Below are 25670 nucleotides of genomic sequence, written 5' to 3' on the forward strand. Positions count from 1 at the left end.
TTATCTTTCCAGGAAAACTCTCATTCAACAAGAATGCTGTTCTTGTTCACGGTGGAGAGACCTTGGGTGAAACCTCAGTGACAAGCCAATTTTAATATGTTGTGATTTGCATTTTATTTGGGTTAACCTTTGAGACAGAGGACTCATCTTTTCCTTGCAGAGCACAATGAATGTTTATGGCACAAGAACGGTGTTACTGTTACCACTCATCGAAGTCAGCTGTCCCTGGACAAACTAAGCGTATTCTCAAAACAACGCCACGTAGTCTTGAACTGTTACTGTATCCTTTTGGGAATAGTCAGTTTGGTCCTCTTCAGTAAGAGATGGGCTAGCAGTGGGATCAGAGCTGGATTCTTCGGGAAGAGAGACTTCTGCGATGCTCATCCACTCCAGCCTCCCCTCAACTCAAATTGACTTTTCAATCCCGTAGCTGATTTCAATCAGACTTGACAGAGGGGAGAACTCACCAAAATGTTACCTTCTTGCATATTTAATGAAAACAAATGACCTGGCAGAGGAAAGAAACACAGCTCTCGCTACACACTGGACATGGACAGGAGAGAAACCTGCAACATGCCACGGCTGAAGAAAAAGCATCAGACTGAGCTCGGATCATCTTAAGGCACCAAACCAGGAAATAAATCCAGAAACACAATGCCACATTTTATTAATTCTGCCACTTATGGGGCTTAACTGTTAATTAAACTACACTAATTCTCCATTCACCCAGCATCTTTTGCATTTTTTAAATTGCTAACATTTTGCAAGGAAGGGGACTTGGAGAAGAGAGTAACCAACAGTCTTGGAATCAATCAATAAACATGAAGTAAGTTTGTGGCTGCCAAATACCTCTGCAAAATGTGAGGCAATAACTGCTTTTCAATTGCAGCAAAAGTCGCAGCAGAAATACCTGTTTGCCGATGAGCGGGCTCCCCACGATGCCCACATCCTTCCAAGCCCAGCAAGAGCGTCTGCTCTGCGTTCGTCTGGCACTTCCAGGAACTTCAGGGGCCTCAACAACTGAATTTCAGTATTTTCTCCATGTCTTGCATGTTACAAAAATTAACCTGTGCAGTCCACGTGGCAGCTCAAAACCATAAATAGAGGTATCAAGCACTAGCTTCTAGCCTCAACTTGAAAAAAACGTGCAGCCTCGAGTTGTTAGCTGTCATTGCCCCCCAGTTCCCCTACATACGGAGAGAGTGGGGATCATTAGGAGACATCAGAAGGAGCAAGGGAAGAGTCACACTGCAGGGTATGGGCTACCTTTCTTTTCTTTCACCCTGAAACCTTGAGTTGTAGGTTGCCAAGGAGTTCCAAGCAACTCCATAGTGGACATTCCCCAACACAGAAACTACGGAAATGGTCTGGGTCAATCTGTTTCCAGCATGTTGCATATCTTTATTTAAATCAAACATTTAGATGTTCATTTAAACTACAAAATATTCAAGATCTGAACTGGACATAAAAATTCCCACAAAAATTTTAAAAAAAATGCAAATATTTTTCAATTCTGATTTTAATTAGGGGACATATTAAGTGCAGAATCTTGCCTAAATTATTTAATTTTTAAAATATACACAGGAACGTGGCAGAATCTCCAAATCCCCAGATACCAAACTCATGGATGTCTCTGCTCACTGGGCTTCACTTCAGCTCATCTACTGTTCAGCAAGCTGCAGAGAGGTCTGCTAAGGAAATACAGATGGAAGACGGCAATCTGGAAGTGCAGGGAGCTGAGGAAGCAGGCAGACAGCAGGACAGACTGGTGGGCAGGAGTGCGAAGCAAAGCGGTATGGAGAGTCATCAGCCATCTGCCTCCCTTGCAGCCAGCACTGCGGCACCATCAGCAGGTTCCTGTGGCACTTCCTTGTGGTTCTCCTCTAGAAACAACTATTAACCAAGATGAGTAAGGTTAGGAATAACAGGAGTTGCCAAACAAACAGATTATTTTCCCAGAACTCAATGCTGAATGATGCGTGATTGGTACTTCATAACATAACATTAAAAAATCCCTACAGCTTTTAGGTTCTTTTCCTGATCCAAGAAAACCACGCTACTGTTACAGCAGCACCTGGCAGAAAAAAATAAGCGCATTTAAGGGCGCATTTTCCTACGAATATTTTTTTATATCAAGAGCGTAGCCTCAAAAAGCTCCTTCATGCTTAAAAATGTGACTACTTTAAATGAATCATAAAAGTTAGTGGTTGTTGCACTGTCTTCTCAAGCTGTTATTTTATGCCTTAAGCCAAATTTAAAAGAAGAAACACCAGAGTGTAACATCAACTTGTCTTCACGTACTGGCTTGCTTCATTTGCATTCTCTCAACAAGGAGTTGTGAAATGTTGAACAACCTGAAGAATATTTCTAACTTGTAACAGCAACTTCAGTTGGAATTATCCTCTGATTAGTTGCATTAAAAAAAGGTTTCTTTATCTTAAAAGTATTTCAGGCACAGATAAAAATAAACAGGTTAAAAATACTACATCATACTACCAAACACAAAAATACTACTACACTCATCATTTATCAGTCCAAACGTTTCATACATCTATATAAAGTCTACAAATGCTGCATTCAGTATCTGAACTGCTCGCTTTGATTAGAGGTCTTTGAAAAAAGTGTATCAAGGTAGAAAAATTATAATTAAATATGTATGAATAAATACATATGAAGGGATTCACCTTTTTTTTAATGGGTGGTAGAGGATACAATATAATTCTAAAATGATATTTAGATATACGAGGCTTCAGGTACAAATAAGCAAATAATATATAGATTGCCCAGAGAAGTAGTAGATGCCCCATCTCTGGAAACATTCGAGGTCAGGTTGGACGGGGCTCTGAGCAACCTGATCTAGTTAAAGATGCCCCTGCTCGTTGCAGGGGAGTTCAACTAGATGACCTTTAAAGGTCTCTTCCAACCCAAACTGCTCTACGAATCTATGATTCTATGTGGAAGACTTAACATCTCATTTTAGTTGGATCCTTCTGGGACTTCTGCATCTCTAATGGGATGAAAGGTGGAGGCTGGAAGAGCAAGCACGACGACACTGCAGCTGGCTCATTAAAGGTTTGCAAATATTGATCGTTCCACAGTATGGAGCTATATTTGCAGTAATGAGGGATAAGACTTGGGCCCTTGATAACAGCAAAGCCAAAAGTGAGTCTTCTTTGGTGCGTGTGTGGTGCAAGCCTGGTTACGTGGTGCAGCCAGCTCTGCCGCAGGGCAATGCTGCATGGTCCTTGGCTCCCTTACAGCAGACGCCATGGAAAACACTAAGACGCAAACTGAAAGTATTACTAAGAACACAGAAGCCTGAGTCTAAAAAAAGCGTTAAATACGTGCTTACAGATACAACTCCTGTGGTTTTAAAGCACAGCGCCCTTGCTCACTAAGTTCCAGAAACCAGCCCAGACAGACTCACCAACCTTTTCACGTAATTTTGCCTTTGTGGAGGGGCAGGAGAAGGTGACTAAAGGTAAAGCTGCAGGTCAGTTTGCCAAATTGTTTTAACAGCTTCTCATGCTTTTAACCAATATTCAGCAGTACTTGCACCCTGTGCTTCCACCCTTTCTTTCAGCTCCCCAACTCTACTTTTTACTTTTAATACTGAACTGTGCTTCCTAGAGCACCAACCAGAGTGAAGAATCTCATCTCTTAGAGTACCAGCCTCCTTCTGCGAATTCCTCATGAAAAATGCAGCAAGAAATCTCTAGTGGGAGTCTCACTGCCTTTCCACATGTTGGTCATCTGCAAAGAAAAGAGGGGAAGTGGAAAAGAGAAAATGGGTGGTTGGGAATTTTTAGCAAAACTTTCTCCTGAAAAAAAAAAACAAACCCCAAACTGATTCACAAGCATCTAAATTTTCATCAAAGGATATGATTGATTTTCTTTGTGCTTCACAGCAATGTTGAGGAGTCTGCGAAGCATTTTGATTTCAGGTGAAAAAATCTTCTTAGTGAAGTGAAGCTCAATACGTTTTAAAAAAAGTACAAAGTGGCTAACACTGAAGCACAGCATTTACCTAAGACATATTTTTACATTTGATTTGGGAAACCATGAAAGCCAGCTCCTCACTGCAATTTGGGATGGAATTTTTTAAACCCTACATTTTCACAAGACAAAGAACATTCTCCACTTTCTCCAACAGCTCTGCCTGCCAATCACCCCTTCTATACTATGGCCTGGGGAGGCTTTGCAGAAAGAGCTACAGGTGTCTCTGGGTATGCCCATACTGATAAAGAGAATGTGGCCAGGAGGAGGTCTCGGGCACTGCACTCCTGAACACTTCAGCTGTTCCCCAGCTCTGGTTTGCTGTTTGTCTTCAGGGTCCAGAGGAGGGCCACAAAGATGATCAGAGGGCTGGAGCACCTCTCCTATGAAGACAGGCAGACAGAGCCGGGGCTGTTCAGCCTGGAGAAGAGAAGGCTCTGGGGAGACCTTATAGCAGCCTTTCCGTACCTAAACAGGATCTATAGGAGAGATGAAGAGGGACTCTTCATCAGGGAATGTAGTGGGCTAACGGGGGGTAACAGTTTTAAACTGAGAGAGGGGAGATTTAGATTAGATATGAGGAAGAAATTCTTTACTGTGAGGGTGGTGAGGCACCGGAACAGGTTGCCCAGGGAGGCTGTGGATGCCTCATCCCCGGAAGTCTTCAAGGCCAGGCTGGATGGGGCTTTGAGCAACCTGGTCTAGTTGGACGTATCCCTGCCCATGGCAGGAGGTTGGAACTAGATGATCTTTAAGGTCCCTTCCAACTCTCACCATTCTATGATTCTATGATTCAGGGATCGTTTTCTCCCAGTACCCCTCATTTGGATGGATGAAGTGTCCACAGATCTAGCTCATATGCTACTTGACAGGTCATAAAACCTACCATTCTGGTGGGCTGCAACACAGCTTTCTCGTTCTTTTGCATAGTTTGGACCAAAAAACCCGTGGACTATGTGTAAGGGCTAATGGACTACCACCTGATGCCCAGAAAGGCCCATGGCCAAGTACAAGACAGGTGTCCTGCTTTGAGGTAAAACAGAACTGTCAACTCTGGTGCATGTTAGACCTAAGCGGTGTGGAAAGGGGAAAGCCTGCATCATTTCACCTGGAGATCAGGAGCTGCTATGTTCAACAACATGTTTGTACATACATACATACATATATACTTATGTATAAAAGCTCTAAGTCTATTGTAGGGACACATGCTAAGGTGGGTCTGCAATTTGTTGGGATGATTCACTTGGTAGGCATTGGTAGGCATTTAGTGTGAAGAATAGACCAGTATATACATTAAGTAACAGTTGAACTTGCTCACATTGAACTGGCACATCTATCTGGTGTATGTCTGCTAGGTCAAAAGAAAGAACCATAGAAAGGAAGGGAAAGGTTAAAACACAGAAGAAATGGCAAAGTTTCAAAAGCTACACAGCAAGGGATAAATGTTCTTTCACAACAATATTACTTTTAAAAATTACCGCGTATGGGTTTTAGAATGGTATCTTTATAAAAATTATTTCCTCCCTTTTTAAAACTAAACCAAAAATACCACAGCAATTTCCCAAAATTTCAGATTTGGCTTTATATTTCCACTCTTTGCGTCTCCAATGTCACTTCATTTTTCCTCTCTTGGTAATTCAAGATGTTGTCCCTGCTATTTACTGGAATTTTAAGGAATGCTTTTTCCTCTATTATTTACTGAACTGGTTTATAAAATGTATTTTAAATAAAAGAAACTGAATAATCTAGTCTTAACTATTTAATACAATTTTGCAATATGTGTATCTTAAATGGAGTGTTTTTAAACTTAAGGTAAGGTTTCACAGAAAAAAAAAATTCACACGCAAAGGATTTTTAGTAGGGGAAATAAACAAGACTCAAAAGACCATATATTAAAAATAAATAAATAAATGAAGATACTCAATAGGGAAAATGCCTACCTAACCATAAATATGAACCCATAGTGATCCAAACCTAGTATTCACATCACTACAGACTGCAGGACTGACTACCCAGATTTGAACTACCACAACAGCAGATCAGCAGCTTAACACCACCAAAAAGCAAGCCAGGTTTCCCACGCGGCCATACCTTGGTAGGCATTTATTGGTACCTCCCCGAGAAAACCATGCCAGCTCTCAACCAAGGACAGAGCTGATGCAGGACATCAGCTCTCAAACGAAGCAGATAAAACAGTGGCACACCTCAAAAGATAAATCCAAAGAAAGACTAAAAGTCGATTCTCGGCTTCTTTATAAAAGTGCAGAACAAATGGAATTTTTTCCCTATGGCTTTAAATTCTACCTGCTGCTCTTAGCAGGGTATATTTTCAGTTCATGGAGGTGTGCAATTTTGTGCCACGAGTATTGATATATCTCCTGTTTTTCAAGGAAACCAATATTATATACTGCTGTATTTAATTGCTCCCAGGTGTGTCTCAATTACTACTCATAAGGATTTTACTCCATTATTTACACACAAGCAATTAGGCACGTAATCATGTTTGATGCAGTTAACACTTATCTGTTCAACAGAATCTTAGTCTTCAAACACAAAGAAACATTTCTCAGATAATTTTCCTTTTTCTGTAAAACAGTTAAACTGCTTCCTTTTCCCAGTGACAGATTCAAACCCAATTCTTAGGAGCCAAAAATTACCAGCAGTCAGTAATTCCCGTATCCCCTGGATTCCAAGCTACTGGTTTCAGTCCTGTTTTCAACCAGCCCCATGCACCCAACTGCAGTACACTAATTAGCAAACTTCTTAGCAGGCTGGTCATGCAAACCAGACTACACAAGCTACAGAAACAAAACTCACGTTCAACACCAATGCCCCAGGACAGGGCTATAGAAAACAGAAATTTGCGGAATTTAATGACAGGGCTGGTTCTGTATAGCCACTCTGAGGTTATACAGGACACCTACGTTTCCAAGAATGTCCATCTGGCATATTTCATATGCATAAAAGTTACTATTAGTAAGAGAAAAACAAAACAGAAAACCAAAAAAGCAGCAGAATCTCATCTCATCATTACCAAGAGGCTCATCAGAACAAGTGCAATCATAACTCAAAGTTAAATGGCACTATTATTTTTCCAAACAATTTTTAAACCGTCCCTTGTATTTCTGCATTTTGTGTGCCCGTAAAGTTGCACAAAATGTGTTGCTTCAGGGCTGCACCTAATTATATTGGGCATCCAGAAATAGGTGTATCTGACTCAGAATTTCTGCATGCTTTGCCAACCAATCAAACCATCAGAAATGCAAGCTATGGTTAAATTAAGCAATAAACCACCGCAAGCTACAAGTTGCAACGTATCAGTATACACCACACTGCAAGGAAGAAGATCACAACAGGAAACAGTTTCAAAGTAGTAGTTGTACCCAGTACCGCCAAGATTATCATCACAACGGTGACTTTACGCAATTTGAGTCAGAGGACCAACTTTTCTAAACTGAATGTTACGGAACAGGATTAAACATCAAATGAGGATTAGCGTACCAAAGCAGTGATATCTTTGGTTGCCAACTGTTATCTACCACCTTTTTAAACCTTTATAAATGCAAGTTTTTTCGCCTGATAATCATCCCTCTCTGTAGACGGAATCTTCCAGACAGATTTAATTCCTTTAATGTCTCTGACAAACACAGAACTAGTACAAAACCAGACTTAACTAGCAACTCATGCTGAGACTTTGTCATTAATCTTAAGCTAAAAAGGTAAACTCAGGTGCTGTATTTTTCAAGTGGTCCAGGGCAGGTGGGCAATTGACCAGATGACCCAAAAAAAACCCACGCTCATCCACATCTTTTCACTATGAAACATGATGGAGGGTGCAGCTGAGCTGGTTTAATTTACTCTTTCTTTTTCACAATACTATGCAAGCAAATTACGTAAATCAACTGGACCAAATCTGGTCCCAGAGATTTCAAAAGAAAATGTATTTCATCATGAGAACATTAGATTTGTTTTCACGCCCCAAGGGTGGTCATTAATAATTAGCAACTTACTCAAAGTTGCTAGACAAAGCACAAAACAAAACACTAGATTAATTCTCACATATTTTCTGCTTATATGTTAGGAAAGTTAAAAATTAATCCTAACAGTAAGAGAATGGGGCTGAGAACTATAAAGCAATTGTAGCCATTGATAGCCACTACCTACATAGACAATGATGATGACAGCAATTGGAATGGAATGGAATGGAATGGAATGGAATAGAATAGAATAGAATAGAATAGAATAGAATAGAATAGAATAGAATAGAATAGAATAGAATAGAATAATTTCAGTTGGAAGGGACCTACAATGATCATCTAGTCCAACTGCCAGAGAAGGAGACATCATTAAGGGAGAATCACAGAACCGTAGAATGGTTTGGGTTAGAAGAGACCTTAAAAATCCTCTAGTTCCAACCCCCATGCCATAGGAGAAAACACTAAGTGATCCATTTCAATATTGAGAACTTTCCATTAATAGCTGCTGTTCCATAGAACCATTCTAACCTTGCTAATCCAGCCATTTGACTAACTTGTAAGGTCATTTTCTAAATGGGCAGTGGTAAGTCTTGAGTTTGATGTGCAAGGAGTTCTTTTAGTTGACAGCTGTGTGTCAAGCAATGTGGCAATAAACTCCAAGCAATGCAGCAACTTAACATCAACTGCATTATATGAATACGTGGGGGTTTTTAAGATTGATAATATAAAGAACAGTCTTTATCTGTATTCATTATGAAGCAAAATGTGCTATTAAACACTGCTTTGCACAAAGGCTGCAAACATAATGTACAATCAGCCATCAAACTAAAATATGTTTAAGAGTTATTTGAACAACTGAAGTATTTCCTATTGATTTTAGATTAGGAACAGATCCAGATTTCCATGCCTGCAAGAGAACAATCATTTTCAGAAATGAATAAAACTGTATGTAGCAAAATATCTTATTTTGTACCATATCATTTTCCGAACTCTATGGTTACTTTTGCAGCAGCATTTTAATGGCTACTTTTCAAGGAAAAGTATTTTGCCACTTACAGTTTCTGTTATTCATTGCAAATGGTTAAAGCAAAGATGTAAAAACATTGTCTACAGCATAGCGTGATCCACTGCAGCTGCGGGTGATTTACCACACCACAGTTCACGCAGCACAAGCCATCGCTTGTGAGGCTGCACAAGACAGCGGTGACACAGGGCTGACAGAAACCTGAAGGGGAATTTGATTTTTTTTTAAATTACACAGCACTCTTAGAAAATTCAAGAATACAAAGATAAAGCATCCTATTACTTCACTAGTATTTTGCTTGAGTAAGAGTTTCTGGACTGAGCCGGGAATTAATGGCTAGTAAACAGCTTTAGGATTTGGCCTGCCATTTGTACCTGCTAAAGACTTCTCTATCCAAAAGTACAAGTGTTTGACTCAACCAAACACAAATCATGTTCTCTTCTTTTACTAATGGGGACAGCAATGTGTGTCAGCGCTTCTGTATATATATATCTATAAACATCTACATGCTTGAATGCATCAGAGAGTTTTCTGAAAGCTCAAAGCAGTGGGAGCTGAATGCCAGGATGGTGCTGAAATTTCAAAGGAAATTAACCGCTGTGATAAAATCTGTGCTCTTTTCACCCCTCAGCAATGTCCACAGGGTCCTCTTACAAGGGTGACCATTAGCAAGCCCTTAGGTTCCAGTTCCACAGTCCTCTGAGGGAGGACTTGAGTTAATCAGAGAGCACAGAGGTAGGAAAAGATCATTAGTCCCTTAGGAAACCAAAAGAAGGAAAAATTGACTGGCAGAGTAGCTCAAAAGCCACTCAAAGGGAAGTCTAATGTCTCTATTTTGAGTGGCTTTTTAGAAAAACACCTGAAATCTGCTAAGACGAAAAAGAAGATTTTCTTCACCTTTCCATTGGAAAAAGAATCTAGAAACACTTCACTTCAGACTCAAAAGCTTGCCATGATACTCCACATAAAGAAAAAGGAATTACCATGTTTTTCCTGTGGTCTGGGGTTTTTTTCCCTCAGGATAAAACAGCTGACAATCTTATTTGCTTTATCTTTGGGGAAGACAAAGGTGTCCACACGAACAAGGGTGAGGTTTGAGGAAAGTGTGGGTTCTCTTTGGTTTGCTATGGTTGCATGACGAGAAAGGCCATACATTTCTAGCTTTCCCAGTGCCTTCTCTGAGGCACTAAAAAGGCAAACACAAAATACAACCAGAAGAATTCACTCTGTGTGTGTGTGTGTGTGTGTAACAAATTCTAGGGTCTATTTTAATGAACACAACATACTGAATGACCCAGTGCGTGCGGAACTGAAACAGCAGACGCAGTGGACTCAACCTACCTAGACACAATATATATATATCTCCATTTTAAACACCTGCCATCTAGAGGTTAGCTAGTAAGGTAGGAAAACTATTTAAGACTTCTAGTTGCAAAGATCTGAACTGCTGTTCCATCCTAGGTCACAAGCAAGAAATATTCTTTTTTACTCCTGTTTTTAAGAAGTTGCGCAAAATTTATACAAGGCTTCAAGAGTTTGGTAGAATGCCCAAAAAGACATAGCAATAGTATCACAGGTGTATGATCAGTTGAAATTAATTCAATTAGCTCAAGAGCATTAAGTCCATCCTGATTCCATACTACAGACTGCAAAGTTATGCAGATGCAGAACGCGGTTTTGAGGGAAGCAGCTTCATAAAAGCATACGTTAAAATGAACTAATTACTCCAAGACATGTCTACCGTTCTCCAAGTTTGTCAAGCTCCAGGATTTTGACAACAGCCTGTTTCAAAGAACCCAAGAGACTGATACCAACCCGTTCTCCCAGGGCATCCCATTGACTACTTCCCCCACTTTCTTCCTAGTGTCTATCAGCCACTTAGTATCTGCTGGTTTTTTTAGCTTCCAACCTCAGAAAAAGTTGTAAGACTCTACCACCATTAATTCATCTGCATCCTGGTATCCCTGCCTCGTGCTGGGAGGCTGCATTGCCATTCTGCATGTTCTTCCACTAGTCATCTATTTCTCTAACCCAGTATCTTCACACAAAGCCAAATAATGCGGGAAGAAAACTCTCATGAACCACGTGATATATAACATTCAAAAAATTGTTACACGGTGAAATTCCCAGCTAATATAACAGCTCAGTATCTGACAAAGTAAGCATCACTTTCAAAAAGTGATTGGAAAAAAAAAAATACACCACAGTTTTAGTTTCAAGTTTACTGAAGTTGGGTTTAGTCACAGTAAGTCTGTGTTGGTCTTCTGCTCGCAGTAGTTTACTGTTGAATGAATGCTGCTGAGCACCTCAGACCCAGCAAAAAGGAAGTTTCATTTATTCTTTTTTTCCACTTAATGAATCATGCAAAGTTGACTTTCTGTTTTCATTACTCAGTTCCAAATGTAATTTTAAAAATTAACTACCCGGGGGCTTTTTACAGCTATTGAAAGTTCGAAGAAATAACTTTCTTCGTAGGCAGTGAGAGGAGGTAACTGTGGGCTGCGGGGCAGGGGTGAAACAGTCACAGGGATGAGCACCTAGAGCAAATTGCTGAGTCCAGACAGAAGGAGGCTGCAAGAACTGAAATGTTATGAGTTTGAGCGATAGTTTGAGCTGTGGCAAAAATTAGCTCCTCCCTTTGAGATATGAGGTAGACAGAAATGGTATTAGGAATGACAAAGGTCCGTCTCAACCATGGCGCCTGGGTTACCCTCCTGAATAAAAGACAGCAACACTACTGTCTGTGGTAATTTAGAAAAAGGTAGGGGAAGGATTGACCCTCTTTTGCGCATTATGCTGACCAATGCCATTGTGCTGCCTTTCCATATTATTCCGAGAGAAAAAGGCAGATTTCTTCTGTGAAGATTTTCCACTGTTTGCAGGGCATCTGAGACACTGCCAGATAGCTAGATAGGGAACTAGAACACCCAAGAACAAAACCGATACAAATACTTGGTATTGTTTAATCACGACCTTGCATTTGTTCCATGAAAGAAGTTTGTGGATTAGTGAATGACATCCTGCAGAGCTGTAGCTGTGCGCGCCATCATTTTCACAAGGTATTCTACCAATTTTCCGGTATTCTGCATTAATTAGTGTTTTTAATCAAACTGAAAATGTTACTGATTTTTTAGGACGCATAACCAGCAATTCCCAGGGCCAGACTGCGAGATACCAGTTCTATCCTCTGGCCAGAAAACAGTATGAACTGCATGCGTAGTGATTTGTTGCTGTCACCTGCACACCCTCTAGAGGTAGGCAAGGCAGCCCTCCGTTTGAAACGGATCCACAGATCCATACTTGGAACGGCATAACCGGCCAACGCCACGTATCCATTACAGTATGCCTCACGTTGGAAGACGAGGCTGAAAGACAGAACTTTACCACCCAGCCATCGCAACATGCTGAATACAGCAGATACTCCCTGTGTTCGTTGAGACACGGCTCTGCGATACACGCCGGACTGTGACGAAGGCAAACCCTGGTTCATTGCAGGATGCTAAATGCAGGTATTGGGGGATGAGTGGACCTCCCTAATGTACTTATCCCAAAATCAAAACACACTTCAGATCTCTCGGCTGACTCTTCTCTAACTCTTCAAAATCTTTACAACTGTTCATGTTTTCTTCCAGGATCATTTTGATTTTAGTCTTATTTCACAGAGATTTGCTTCTTTTATATTCAAGACAGAGAAGAATACAATTTTGCCAGGGATTAATAAACCTGAAAAACACAATCAAAATTTCATAAAATCAATATTTCTTAAATATTGAGCACCCTGCTAGTTAATTTTTGTCTTCCAGAGAGAGATCGCATCCGAAATGTCACTATCTGCGCTGTCTTAATATATCAGAGTTTTCAGTCACTATCCATTATATTATTTATGATTAACTCCTAAAACTGGTGATAAAGGCAAGCGAATGACCTTTCATTGCAGTGAGGTAATTTACAGATATGGGCAGATGAAAAAATACTGGAGAACAAAATGATACAAAGGATTTTTGCAAGTAAATACTTCTCTTCTGACACTTACTGGTGTGATATCGCACTTCAGTTTGGTACAGCTGCTTCAGCTCCCGCTTTCCCATTAATGAACAGCAGCAATAACAACATTTAATCTAATAGTATCATATTTTTAGACGTCTTTGATATTTTATGGATATCATTAACTCGGCTACAGTTTCAAGGAGAAATTCCCTGGACAGGAATAAGACTGCTTGAATTCCTTCCTGCAGAAAAGGTCCCTGAGGATTGTATTCCTCACCAAGCTAAAGCGTATTTAGAAGTACTGGAATTTCAGAAGCACCTCCCCAGGTTTTCCTCCGGGTGTAGATGTAGCCATGCTGGAGGTCAGCGACTGGGCTGCACTGTGCTGACCCAGCCGCATCCCTTCCCTTTGTGGGGGGATTTGTGGGTCAAATGACCCACAAGAGCAGCTACAAAGGGGCCAAAACTCCAGCAGAGAGTGGAACCAGATGGGAATAAATCAGCTGAGGCTCAATCTCAGCAGGGAGATTTACACAAACATTTACCAAAGGAAAAGCGATCAGAATCACAATCAGGTAGTGAATAAAATTTTCATGTTGCAGTAAAAATATTACTGATTATTTCCTCAGGTTTGCACACAGGGTCAAGACCTCAGTGGAAGGAAAATTTAAAGATCAATACCATGTTTTACTCATATATAAATCCAATAAATCGATTCACACTGGTACTTCAGCTTTCTCTCTACAGAAAGCAGATAATAAAAGGGGAAAAATGTTAATTAAAAACACATTATTAATAGAAGACAAACACATTTCTAACCTGAAAGCAATATTCAGTATCAGTCAAGTACTGTTACAGTCAAGTAGACATTCGTAAATTCTTCTTCACCTCAGTGATTTTGTTCCCACCTAGATAACTTCTCCTGCCTCTGCAATTCCACAAATGGTCTCACCATGACTCTCCCTACATAACATCTCACAACAGCAAAACCTCATGCGGAGTGCCCGCACGTACATAATGCAGAAGCTCAGAGGATTTCAGGATAGGCCTTCCTCTCTCCGTAGAAGAATTTCTCGAGTATAACTTCAGAAGCTTTGTAAAACATGTCTCTAATTCAGATGGGTTTTCGCCATCATCCCTGATTGAAGGACAGAGCTTTTATCAATGCTTAGTTTGATGATTTCTACTAATTACTGTGTAAGTGCCTAAAACCATTAGTAACACCACTAAAAAGTATGTCTACAAGCATTTTCAGAATGAAAATCAAAATTCCTTCCAAAGACCATTTATAGTTCGGGATCACCACCTGCCTCATCACTGCCTGCAATGACCCCTCAATTCCAATACCCCGGCAAACAGATTATTTGTGGAAGCCAAATCATGAGTTTAGTCAGCAGTCAGTGTGACCTTTGAGGAAGGCTAACTTCTTTACAGACAGTATCTCCAGCCATCGAATGAAATATATTGTTTCTAAGCTTAAGGGGAAAGAAATATGTCAGCTTGAACAAACTGCTTTATTATATAAAAATTTACAACACCCACAGACATTAGCAAAGCTGTTCCTCTTTTATTCTAAATTCTGCTTCATCTTCAGTCTACAGATGCAGTCGGGACATCTCAAAGAGAGAAACATCCACAGATTAAATGACTAGCAACTGAATAAATCACTTGAGAGCATGCATACTTATTGCAACTGGCTATAGTTGCACAGGAAGTGTACTGGAACCTCCTTGAAAAAAACAACATTTAATTAACATTTCTAGTAAAAACAAGTAGGTGGGACCAAAGGCATGAGAAAAACAGGTCAAAAGTAGGCTGTAGTGAGGTGGATGTTGATCTCTTTTCCCAAGTAAGAGGCGATAGGACAAGAGGAAATGGTGTCAAGTTGCACCAGGGGAGGTTTAGACTGGATATTAGCAAAAATTTCTTCACCGAAAGGGTTGTCGAGCATTGGATCAGGCTGCCCAGGGAAGTGGTTGAGTTGCCATCCATAGAGGTATTTAAAAGACAGGTAGACGTGGTGCTGAGGGACATGGTTTAGTGGTGGACTTGGCAGTGTTAGGTTAACGGTTGGACTCGATGATCTTGAAGGTCTTTTCCAATCTAAATGATTCTGTGATCCTGTGATTCTCAGTCCTTCCTCCCAACTGCACTTCAGAAGGACCTGAGGGACAGGTCTAAGAAAAACCCTCCAACTGCTAGCACAGGCTCTTCTTTCCTCCCCGTTGCACAGATACCTGCAAGGAGCCCATTCGCACACTGCTTTACATTTCATACCACCTACATGCATCCGTTTGCAGAGAGCACCAAAGAGCAAGACTGGGCTCCTTCCTGTGGCAATGGTTCATCTGATGCATGTAAAAAAATTGACTCTACAGGAAAATATCAACTGCACAGAGACCGGAGCAGAAACACAGATTTCTTTCCTCCTAATGCTTTTACAGACTACTTCTAACCTCAGACAGCATAACTTTCTTGGACGTAAAAGAGTTTTTCAAGCTGATGAGCTCACTGCGTGATTTTCTGGCAACACAGCAATGCCTCTTCTCTGGTGCTGGGCCACCTGAAGGGAAGAGAGTATCACCTGCTCACCAGCCCCAACTGCAGTGCGGATGCCACTCCAGCCTCACCATGCCAGCTTCGAATTAGCCCTCACCTGTCATTCTCCGACGACGTGGCAGTTTTGCCGTTGAAAAGATGCGGTTACTGATATAGACTTGTCTCCTGGGGAGACTGAACTACATTTCCAAACTCACTGCCAAGGATCAGTGGCCCTCCCCCCCCACTACTTACAGAAACGCATCCAAAACAATATTTCATCTTAATTTTCCCACAAAAGGCCCTCTCAAGTATGTCAGGATCCTCATACGCTTATTTAGAAAGGCCCCAGCAGTAACTTTTAAGTGCACTCCGGCCACGAGAGCTTGGAAGAGGAAGATTTGTGCATTTGCTTCTAATGGGTAATTCTCAGATACCATGGATATGGATGAGCTTAGGCCGTCCAAAGCCATTAAATTTAATGCCCTAGGAGAAGTTAGATGCTATTTCTGACTGAATGACCTCAAAAGGGTGTGTGCAAATGCTCTAATCTATGACACTAGTGCAGCAGGGAGGCATCTGAACGTGTTCAGTAGCATTTTTTTCCTCTCAAAGCAGAAAGTTTTTACTCCCTCGGTTTGGTCACATACAACTCCTGACACCAGTCTGTTGCTACCATACGATATTGGGTATGACTACAATAAAAGAATTAAAACTCTGCAGAAATCTCGAAAGGTGTAATATGTTTGCTTTGTTGAACTAGGGAGTCTCAAAGCAAGAAAGAAGCCAAGGCAAACAGGAACATATTGCTTAAATCAAGAAGTGGGCAGGTACAGAACTTCCTTTCTTCATTATTTCTAATCAGTTTAAGAGCATGATTCATTTGTTAAACTTCATTCTATACAAGTGGGGAGAAAAAAGTGAATTACCCATTGAATGCACAACAGAATAATGAAAGGAAGCTGCAGGTACTCCATGCCTTTGAAAATCATTCACTCTTCAAGAAAACGCTTACATTCGTATTTACGTCCACCTCTGTTAAGGAAAATACACACATTTACGATCGAAGATTTTCTTGGGTGAAGGCCAAACAGAGAAATTCAGATATGTCTAGCTGGAGGAGTGTGCCCACCTCTGAATCACTCAACCTGACTGTATATATTAAGAAGTAATCACACAGCCTTTCAAGTAGAAGGCGCTGCCTGAGACTACACTTCAGTGCCCAAAATGATGAACATTTTGCTGAGCTTCCTGTAACGCAATTACACTGCAACTCCGACAGCTATCACAAGAGAAATCTAATGCTTAACAGAAAATTGAAAATATTACTTAAGTGAAGCTGACCTGTAAGACAGCCTTTGAACTTTTAATTAATATCTTTAAAGGAAGTTTACGTTGTACATGAGCGCAGCAACTGCTTAATATTATTTTGCAATTGATAAACTGTACAGCTGATGAATTTTCTACCTTAACTGACCTACGGTGGCAATCCCTTGGGTAATCTACATCTGCTCTCTTACAGGAAATCTGTAAACCAAACTTTAAAAAAAAAAAAAATATCACTCAGAGAAAACAAGACAGGAGAAACAAAAAACCAACCCCAAATTTCCCCAAATTCAGTATAGTTTATATAGCATATATTTAGAAGTGAATCTCAATACACCAGCGTTAATTAAAAAAGCCAAGAATGCATGCTTTGTTGTGTTAATGATTTGCAAAGGGAAAAAGCAACATTTATTTTAAGAATAAACATCCGCCTCATTAGCAATACTGCAGCAAATGATGTCTATTATGTACACGTTTAAGATTTTTCATTGGATAGTATTATTTATGCTTTCTACTCCGTCTTTTTACCTGTGTGCAGAAGGCTCACTTTTGCTTCATTTAAAATCGGTGGCAAATTTCATTAATTTTCATCAGACATTTATGGTAATGGAAATATGAACCATATAACACTGTTAAACACTAGGCAATTAAGTTTTACCTTTGAATTAGACGTAACTACCTTACAGCAGTGAGTTTTATTAGCAATGTCAGGAGTTTACATTGTTTAGGAATAAAAGTTCTTCCTTCTATAAATTTTCTCAATAAAAAAAATTAATAAAGTTAAAAACCGTGTGCTTTTCCTTTCCACAGAAACTATTACGAAAAATTTCACTGCATTTTTATGAGTATTTGTAAATACATTAATGATGCCTATTCTCACGAATAGGGAAATCACTATTAATGAGTGAATGCTCATTGTTATTCCATGTGGTTGATGCTAGAAATTATTTGCAATTATTGCAAAAATCTTATTTCAATTGTACTTTCCTCTAATTCAGGAAACTTAATTAAGCTACAAAGAACAACAGTAAAACAGGGTGAATAGCTATTAAAAATATAGTCAGATTTGGAGCATGGAAAGAGCATCAAATCTGTGTGGATACCATGATTTTTATTTTTGCTTTAAAAAATCAAGCACCACAGAAACTTAAAAAGTATTGGGGAAAAAAGTGTCTAGCTCATTAAGATATTGTCTAGAGCCTACTCTGAAAATCCATCAGACAAATACTGTCTCACAGGCACTTAAAATCATTCTAAAATCTTTCTTGCATGCTCTAAACAACTACTCCTTTGAGACAGCACACATTTAATGCCACATGATGTATTCAGAGATTATCCGACCCCTGGACAAAATCTGTAATTTCGGGCAACTTCTTTCACCATATGAGACCACAGAAAGTTCACCAAGAGTCCTCACATCATATAAGACACTCAATAAGGAAGACAAGAAACGTCACGCCCAAGACTGGCACACTAAGATAGGACTCTCACCCCTAAATATAATGCCAATTGCATAGTTTTTGCATGAGGGGGGGAAAATACAGCAAAAAGATAATTATAAAGCAAGCTCTTAACTCACTTCTTGCTTTAAGGTGGAGAAAAGATGGACAAGACCCTGCTTGCAAAGATTGTAGATTTATTTAAAAATCTGAAACCCAGACACTAACTTATCGATCCACACACCTACTATCCACCTTCCTATACACAATTCCAAATCCCATTTGAGACAGAAACCTCATGACAAATAGAAGAAAGCCCACGTGCATGAACTTTCCCCAATCCAAGTCGTGGTGACTCTTTCTCAAAGAAAGCCTTTTGTTCTCTTCTTTTGAGAAGATTGAGGATCGGTTTTGATTTTTATGGCAAATTAGTTGTTTCCCCTGGATCACTACTCTGGAGTCAGAAAGTGAGGCCAGTACAAATGAGAAAACTTGGTAGACCAAGCCTCAAAAACTGAAATGTGAAACAGTATTTTACTGAGGTAAGTATACATCACATGATAAACATTCCTGATATTTATCTACTGAAAACCCTGAGGTGGGCAATAGCTCTCCAACAAAAACCAAGTGAAAGAGAGAAGCTAGATGTTATTTATTGCCCGTGGCAGGGTTCCAGGAGAGGACTGCTGTCCACGAACACCACCAGAAAAGAGGAGGAATGAAGCATTGTTGACCATTTTATCTTCGCTGCCCATCACAGAGGAAGTCTAAGCTGTTTTAAAGATTGCTGTATCTCCACCTCTCCCATCAGTGTACAGCGACTGAGATAGCACAAGAAAATACAGAACGTGAACATAAAAACCTACAAAGGCCAATTAAGAGAAAAGCAGAGACCTGCATCTGGTGCAGAATAATCCCATGCATCCATACAGGCTGGGAACCTACTGTTTGGGCGGCAGTCACACCAAAAAGCGCCTTGGCATTCCTGCGGAGCCAGCAGGGTGAGTACAAGCCAACAGCATGCCCTCGTCAGAAGTAAGATGAACAGCATACAACTCCATTAGAGCACTGGGGCCAGCAGGCTGAAGAAAGTTATTTTTCCTCTCTACGCAACATGGCCTCACACCACGGCACCCAGTTGTGCCTCCCCCCAGCTGAATGGGGATGTGCAGAAGATGGAAGAGAGATGTTGGAGAGCAACGAAGTCAGGGGCCTCGAGCTTGCGTCTTCCATAGAGAAGTTGAGGGAGCTGAGCTTGTTCAGCCTGGCAAGAAGGTGATCTAACAAGTGACCTTGTAGCAGCCTACAGCTACTTGAAGGGAAATTACAAGGATAAAGAAGACAAATTCCTCTTGCTAGTGCCAGATGATACATAAAGGGGCAATGACCATAAACTGCCACTTGGGAGGTTCAGGTAGGCTCTCCTGTCCTTCCCTCCCCATGCCAAAACCCCTCTTTTTTCAACAGGTGGATATTGTGGACCTGCAGGTTACAGCAAGGCAGTGGGACCTCCATCCAGTGAAGTTTAAGACCTGTCTAGACACCGCCCGGCTGACACGACTGGGAAGAGTGTGTCTTCCAGTTGGACTGGGTGACTTCCAAAGGTCCCTTCCAAGCAACGTTTAAGTGAGAAATATGCACATATATAGAATCCCAGACTGCCTCAGATGTGGCAAACGGATGCAAATTTATACTAAAGTGCATCTAAATATCCACCGTCATTCATTGTCACACCCTGAAAGAAAATTCCTACTAAAGTTGAGGTGTTACAGTTAAAGAGTTTTAAATTTTTTCCTCCTTCGTACCTAATAAGATTTGCTTTGATACATCATTTATGTTATTATTTGTAAATATCATGCTGTTAATTGTTTTTTAAAGCATATAAAAATATATTGTTATCCTAACAACATCAGACCCTGACTCTGAAATGGTGCCTGAAAGGATGAAAGCCATAGATCTACCCGCAGAGCACCTGGAACTAGTTCAGTAGGTGCCTTGAGATGGATAAAATAAAGTGATAAAATAATTTCTCCTACTTTCTGATAGTAGGAGAAAAAGCAAGTATTTAGGCTGCTGCACATTATTGTTGTTTTTTGGGTTTTTTTAATCAGAATGTGGAACGTCCCTAATTATACACATGGCACAGTATGATGCAGCGCTGTTAGCTCACATGCAAAGACACTGCTGTTCAATAGCCATCTGATCATTAGTAAGCTGTGTCCTTTCCAGCAGATCTGGAAAACTAAAATAGCTAGTTAAATCTTTGATGGCATCATTAGACTATTTTTTTTTTCAGAATTAATTTTTTAGCCTTTTTCCATCAATAACGCAAAGGACAAGAAGAACATCATACAGGCTCTTAAACTCATCCAGCACTGCACCGTCTCTCCAGCAGCGGCCAACAGAGGATGCCCGTGGAAACCTATCAATACAGGCCATGCAGAGCGATACCGCCCTTGTGCACGCATCCAGCCCTGCCGATTTGTGATTGAGAAGCTTCCAGAGCAAAAGGTGGTGGCTTTGTAAAGAGGAGGACATCCCTACAACAAACGTTAGAGACTTTGGCATGGAATATATTACAAGAAATCAGTAAGAAAGAGAAACTTTATTATTCCTGAAATAAATCCAACATGTTAAATTAGGAAACTTATGCAAGTAATTATATCCTAGCAGTACAAACAGTATCCAAGAGTAGTATTTTTTTCTGAACTTCTCAAGCCATCTCTTTTTCAGAATGTCAATTAAGAATAAAAATAATAAAAAATCCTTATGACAATTGAAGATGAAACCCAGAGTTGAATTTGCAAGAAATCTGGAATTTTCCTTTGATCATTCTAAGGCAATGACTATACATTTTTACCAAGCCAAACAACCCAAAATAATCTAAATAAACAACAACGGCAAGAACAGGAAGAAATCCTTTCTTTCAGAAGACAATGCTTTTGAAACGTTACAGTATCACAGCATTTTAATGTAGGTGCGCACGTGTTAAATATGCACATGCTCCATGTGTAGGTGATGTGGTGTGGCATAAATATTTTACTAGCAGGAGTTTAAGTTACTGACTCATTACTCACAAATGGCATGAATGTTCTTTTCTGATTTTATAAGTGTTCATATTTTTGGTATTCCTGAATGATTAAGAATAGAAGACCGTAGTATCCGAAAAGCAGTTTTTCAAAAACTTGCTGTAAAGATCTTAGTTTTTTAACTAGGGCTTCCATGTAAAGAACAACTGAGGTACAAAAAAAGGAGCCAAGAAACACGTCATTTATGGCTCTACTCCCCAGCACAACTATACTGAAGTCAAAGGCCTTTGCTCAAGAGTAAATCCTTCCTCAAGTAGCAGAAGTTTGCAGAACAGCTGTCTTTTCCAGCATTTTGCAAGTTTATATTTACAAATAAACAAACCCATTGACTTCTGAATGTGGGTCACAACACTCATTCCTCAGGTGGATGGCCTATTTTTCTGTCTTATTTGAAAGGGCAAAAAGAAAAGAGAAGAGTGAACTGGGCATAACTGTCAGCTCTAAAGTGTTTTTCCCTGCGGGAATGAGAAATGAAAATACAACTGCAGGGATGGTTTTCTTGTTTGCAACTGGTACTTAATTCCCCACTTCTTATTTAAAAAACAACCAGGCAAACCAAAATAAACTTCTAGAGAGAAGACTTATAATTGCAACTCTGAAACCACCCTTGGGTTTTTTCAACCTGCATATCAGAGGGAGCTTCATTTCAGGAGACCAACGATCCACACAGAAGGTCTCACACAAGACAGCCCATTCCTCTAACAGGAACAGTACAGAGCTGTAACGGGCTCCCCTGCAGTCAAGAATAGCTTAGCAGAGGTAGGAGCAGAGATCTCGTCCACGCACTTAGCAAGGTCTTTGCAACTCTAAGCTACTTGTCTGCTTCAAGACTTTTTTTCAAATGGTTTTGGGGTCTGCTTTTGTTTGGGTTTGGTTTTGTTTTTGTTTTTTTTTTAATTCTGTAAGAAAGTATGTTTTCCAAGATGCCATTGTATTTGATCGGGTGGTGGCTGGAAAAAAAAAAAAACCTGAGCCTGAAACACCGAAAATATTATCCGAATATCTGGCAGTCATTAAATCAGAATTCCATAAATACATTAAAATAATTTATAGACTGGCAATGAGGGTGGCTGTCAAATTGAAAGCCAATGGAACTTCAGATGCACTTTAAACTCTGTAGCAGTGACAGATCCTTAAAGGTACTATTATTACTAGGTGCCTTCATATTACAATAATGCTTCAAGCTCTTTCACACAGATCTGCTCAGATAAAAGATATAATGTTGGCATTTACAGCTGCCAAAATTGCCATTTGCAATTAAAAATTAAAACTGGCACTCTTTCTATGCAGGCAATTATCTAAACGCAGCTGGCAATCTTCCTTGTTTACAGTGCTGCTGTGTCATGACTTCACTCTGTTTGGAAATTTACTTTTTTTTTTTTGAGGTTTAAACTTGTCAACTTTATTTCCAACTTGAACTTTCCTTGTTTTAATGATTTTCATCATGATCTCAAAGAGAAAGGTCCAAAACTACAATTTACGGATTTTGTATGGCAACTTCAGGCACTGCAGTAAGACAATTCCTAGTAAAAACTTTGGTGGTTCTCACAACATGCATCTATGCCACAGGATAACACCTGTAAGAACCCAAACAGCAAAACGTACCAAATAAAAGCAAGTTCAGTCTGTAAGAGTTGACTTTCACGGTAAAACAGTGAATGGGCAGATCATCTAAGTGGGCAAACATCCTTTTCCTGAATAAGATATAACATTAAGTATGTTTCTACTGCCTGTTATCTGTAGCAATTTTGATCTACTAAATAAATCTACCCACAAAGTATCTTATTAATCAGACTGCCATGATTTTGGGAGAGTATTTTTTCCACTTATCACAACTTTTATTAAAGCAGGATTTGGGGATTCCCCTGCTGCTGGGAGAGGAGCACTCTTTACGCTATCAATCAGCTTTTAAGGAACAGCTGCTTTTTTTTAACGAAGCTGCTGTAACCACTAGCTTGATTCCGGCAACTATCACGGAAATACAGTTACCTACAGCATCTCAATTAAATCTTCCATTTTCTTTAAGATACATCTTCTGTAGTCAAACACAGAAATGCCTTGTGTTATAGCCCTGATACAGTAATGTCTATCATCATTCCTCTGCAATTTATTGCAACGTTTTCATCTAGGATCCATCGCAACGACTCCTTGCTAGACTTATTGCCTCTCTTGCTCAGCCATCCAAAAGGCTTCTGAGTCGGGCCTTCCCCCCCCGAAATTACCAAAACCCGTAAAAAATAGGTGTTTGCTAATGAACTAAGGAACACCACGGACCCTGCGGACGCTTGAAGGCGTTACAGATCCCAGGTCTCCTCCGCACACAGTCCAAGTTTCGCAGCGCCGGGGGCAGCACCGCTCTTCGCGGAGCGATGCGATGGGACGGCTGCTTTTGTCACCGTCTCTTTCAGAACGGAGGCGACCGGAGGAGTCATTCGCCAAAAGGGAAAAGCGCAGAAAGGACAGACCCCGCGGGAGCGCGCCGCCAGCGCCGGGGCTGCCCGCTGCGCCCTTCCCCGGGGGTGGCCCCGCCGCGGCCGGCGGCAGGTGGGCGCCCCTGGGTGGCAGCATCCCGCGGCCAGCACACGCGTGGGAAGGCGGTTTGCGGCCCACGCCGCCACCCGCACTCACCCCCGGCGGGGCGGAAACCACGCGCGCCGGGAAAACACGCGGGAGGCAGAGCGGCGGCCCCCGCCGCGCTCACTTTTCAAACCGCTCGGTGGCCGCGAAGCAAAACCCACGCCGGGGGTACGGCCGGCGGTTCCACCGCGCCCCGCCGCCACGGGGAGGGGAGCCCGGGAGCGGCCGGCACTCCTCGCCCCGTCTAACCTCGGGGCTGGAGGGGGCGGCCGCTGCGGGAGCGCCGCGCAAACCCCCGCACAACCCGGCGGCCTCAAGCGCCCGGGAGACGAGCGAGCATGTGCTCCCCGCCGGCTCCTTCTGCCGGCTGAACCGAGCCTCCCCCCCCGCCCCATCACCTCCCACCCAAGGCTGCGCGGATTTTCTGTCGCCCGCGGAGCGCCCCACCGCAGGTGGCGGCGGCGGCTCCCCCCGTCCCCCGCTGATGCCTGCCCGGACACTTTCGGCGCGACTCGCGGGGGGACTTGTCCTCCGTGAGGACCGGCCGCGGGGCGATGCTCGGGGAGCGGAGCGGGAGGAAGGAAGGTGCGCGCCGCGCGCTGCGGCGCGGCTGTGTCCGCGGGCAGGTGCGGGCGGCGGCCCGGGGGAGGGGACGGGACGGGACGGGACGGGACGGGAGGAGAGGGGAGCGGGTCGGTACTCACACGAAGGCGTGGTAGACGAAGGCCCATCCGCGGGGCCGCTCCAGCACGTTGTACAGGTAGTTCTGCAGCCGGCGGTACTTGGCGTTCCTGCGGCAGCTCGGCCCGCTGCTGTACGACAGCGGCTTCCCCAGCAGGCTCATGCGGGCGCCGTGCTTCCCGCGGCGGCCCTCCCGCAGCCCGGCGGGGGCGGCCGCGCCGCCGGTGCCCAGGAGCAGCAGGCCGTCGCCGCGGGCCGCCGCGCTCGCCAGCGCCCTGCCCCGGCCCGACTCCACATCCTTCATGCCCGCCGCCGCGCCGCTCTTCACCCAGAGCCCCGCCGAGCCGCCCTCCTCCCCGCCGCCGTGGTTGCGGGGCATGGCATCACCCCGGGCGCCGGGGCGGGCGCCGGGGCCGCGGCGGAGCAGGGCGCGGGCGGCGGCGGCGGCCAAGCACCCCGCGGCGGCGGCCCGCAGGAGGCAGCGGGGGCCGAGGGTCTCCGGGCGGCGCCCGCGGGGCGCGGGGGCTCGGGCCACTTTGGGCGCCCGGCGCGGCGGGGGCCGGGCTGCGGCAGCTTCGCGGGGGCCCCGGCGAGGGAGCGGGCGCCCCCCCGGGCGCTCTCTCCTCCCGGGCGGCGGCGCCCCGCCGCCGGCCCCCGCAGCGGCGCCCGGCGTGGCTCCGCGGCCCGGGACGGGGCGGCGGGAGGGCAGCTCCGGCGGAGAGGCCGCGGGGGCGAGGGCTGCGGGCCGCGGCTCGGCGGTGCCTCTCGCCGCCCGCCGCCTCGCTGCCTCCCGCGGGACTTGGCCCGGCCGGGCCGGGCAAGCTGTTGCTCTCGCTCCCGGCGGCGGAGAAAGTCGGTGAGAAAGGCGGGCCGGCGGGGGCCTCGCCGCCGGGCGCCTCCGCGTCCCGGGGCGCAAACGGCAAAGGCAGCGGCGGTGCCCGCGGCGGGGCGGGCGGCAGGCGGCTGGCGGGACGCGGCGCCCGCGGGCTACGCGCGCTGCCGGGAAATGTCCATTTAAGTCCGAGAAAGTAACAAA

General features: G+C 43.0%; 1 protein-coding gene across 3 annotated transcripts in view; it reads right to left on the reverse strand.

Annotated features, from left to right (window-relative positions):
- Positions 1–25016, reverse strand: part of KCNQ5 (potassium voltage-gated channel subfamily Q member 5) — a 306072-nt gene extending 281056 nt beyond the window's left edge. For 2 of the 3 annotated variants that reach the window (XM_063330167.1, XM_063330166.1), the window contains exon 1: positions 24658–25013. In XM_063330167.1, coding sequence (XP_063186237.1) covers positions 24658–25013 — 356 coding nt within the window. Of the gene's footprint in view, positions 1–24657 lie in introns of all 3 variants that reach the window. The other variant, XM_063330168.1, reaches the window with a different exon arrangement.
- Between the last annotated feature and the right edge of the window lie 654 nt (positions 25017–25670).

The sequence above is a fragment of the Chroicocephalus ridibundus genome, chromosome 3 (genome assembly GCF_963924245.1).
Source record: "Chroicocephalus ridibundus chromosome 3, bChrRid1.1, whole genome shotgun sequence".
NCBI classification, from domain to species: domain Eukaryota; kingdom Metazoa; phylum Chordata; class Aves; order Charadriiformes; family Laridae; genus Chroicocephalus; species Chroicocephalus ridibundus.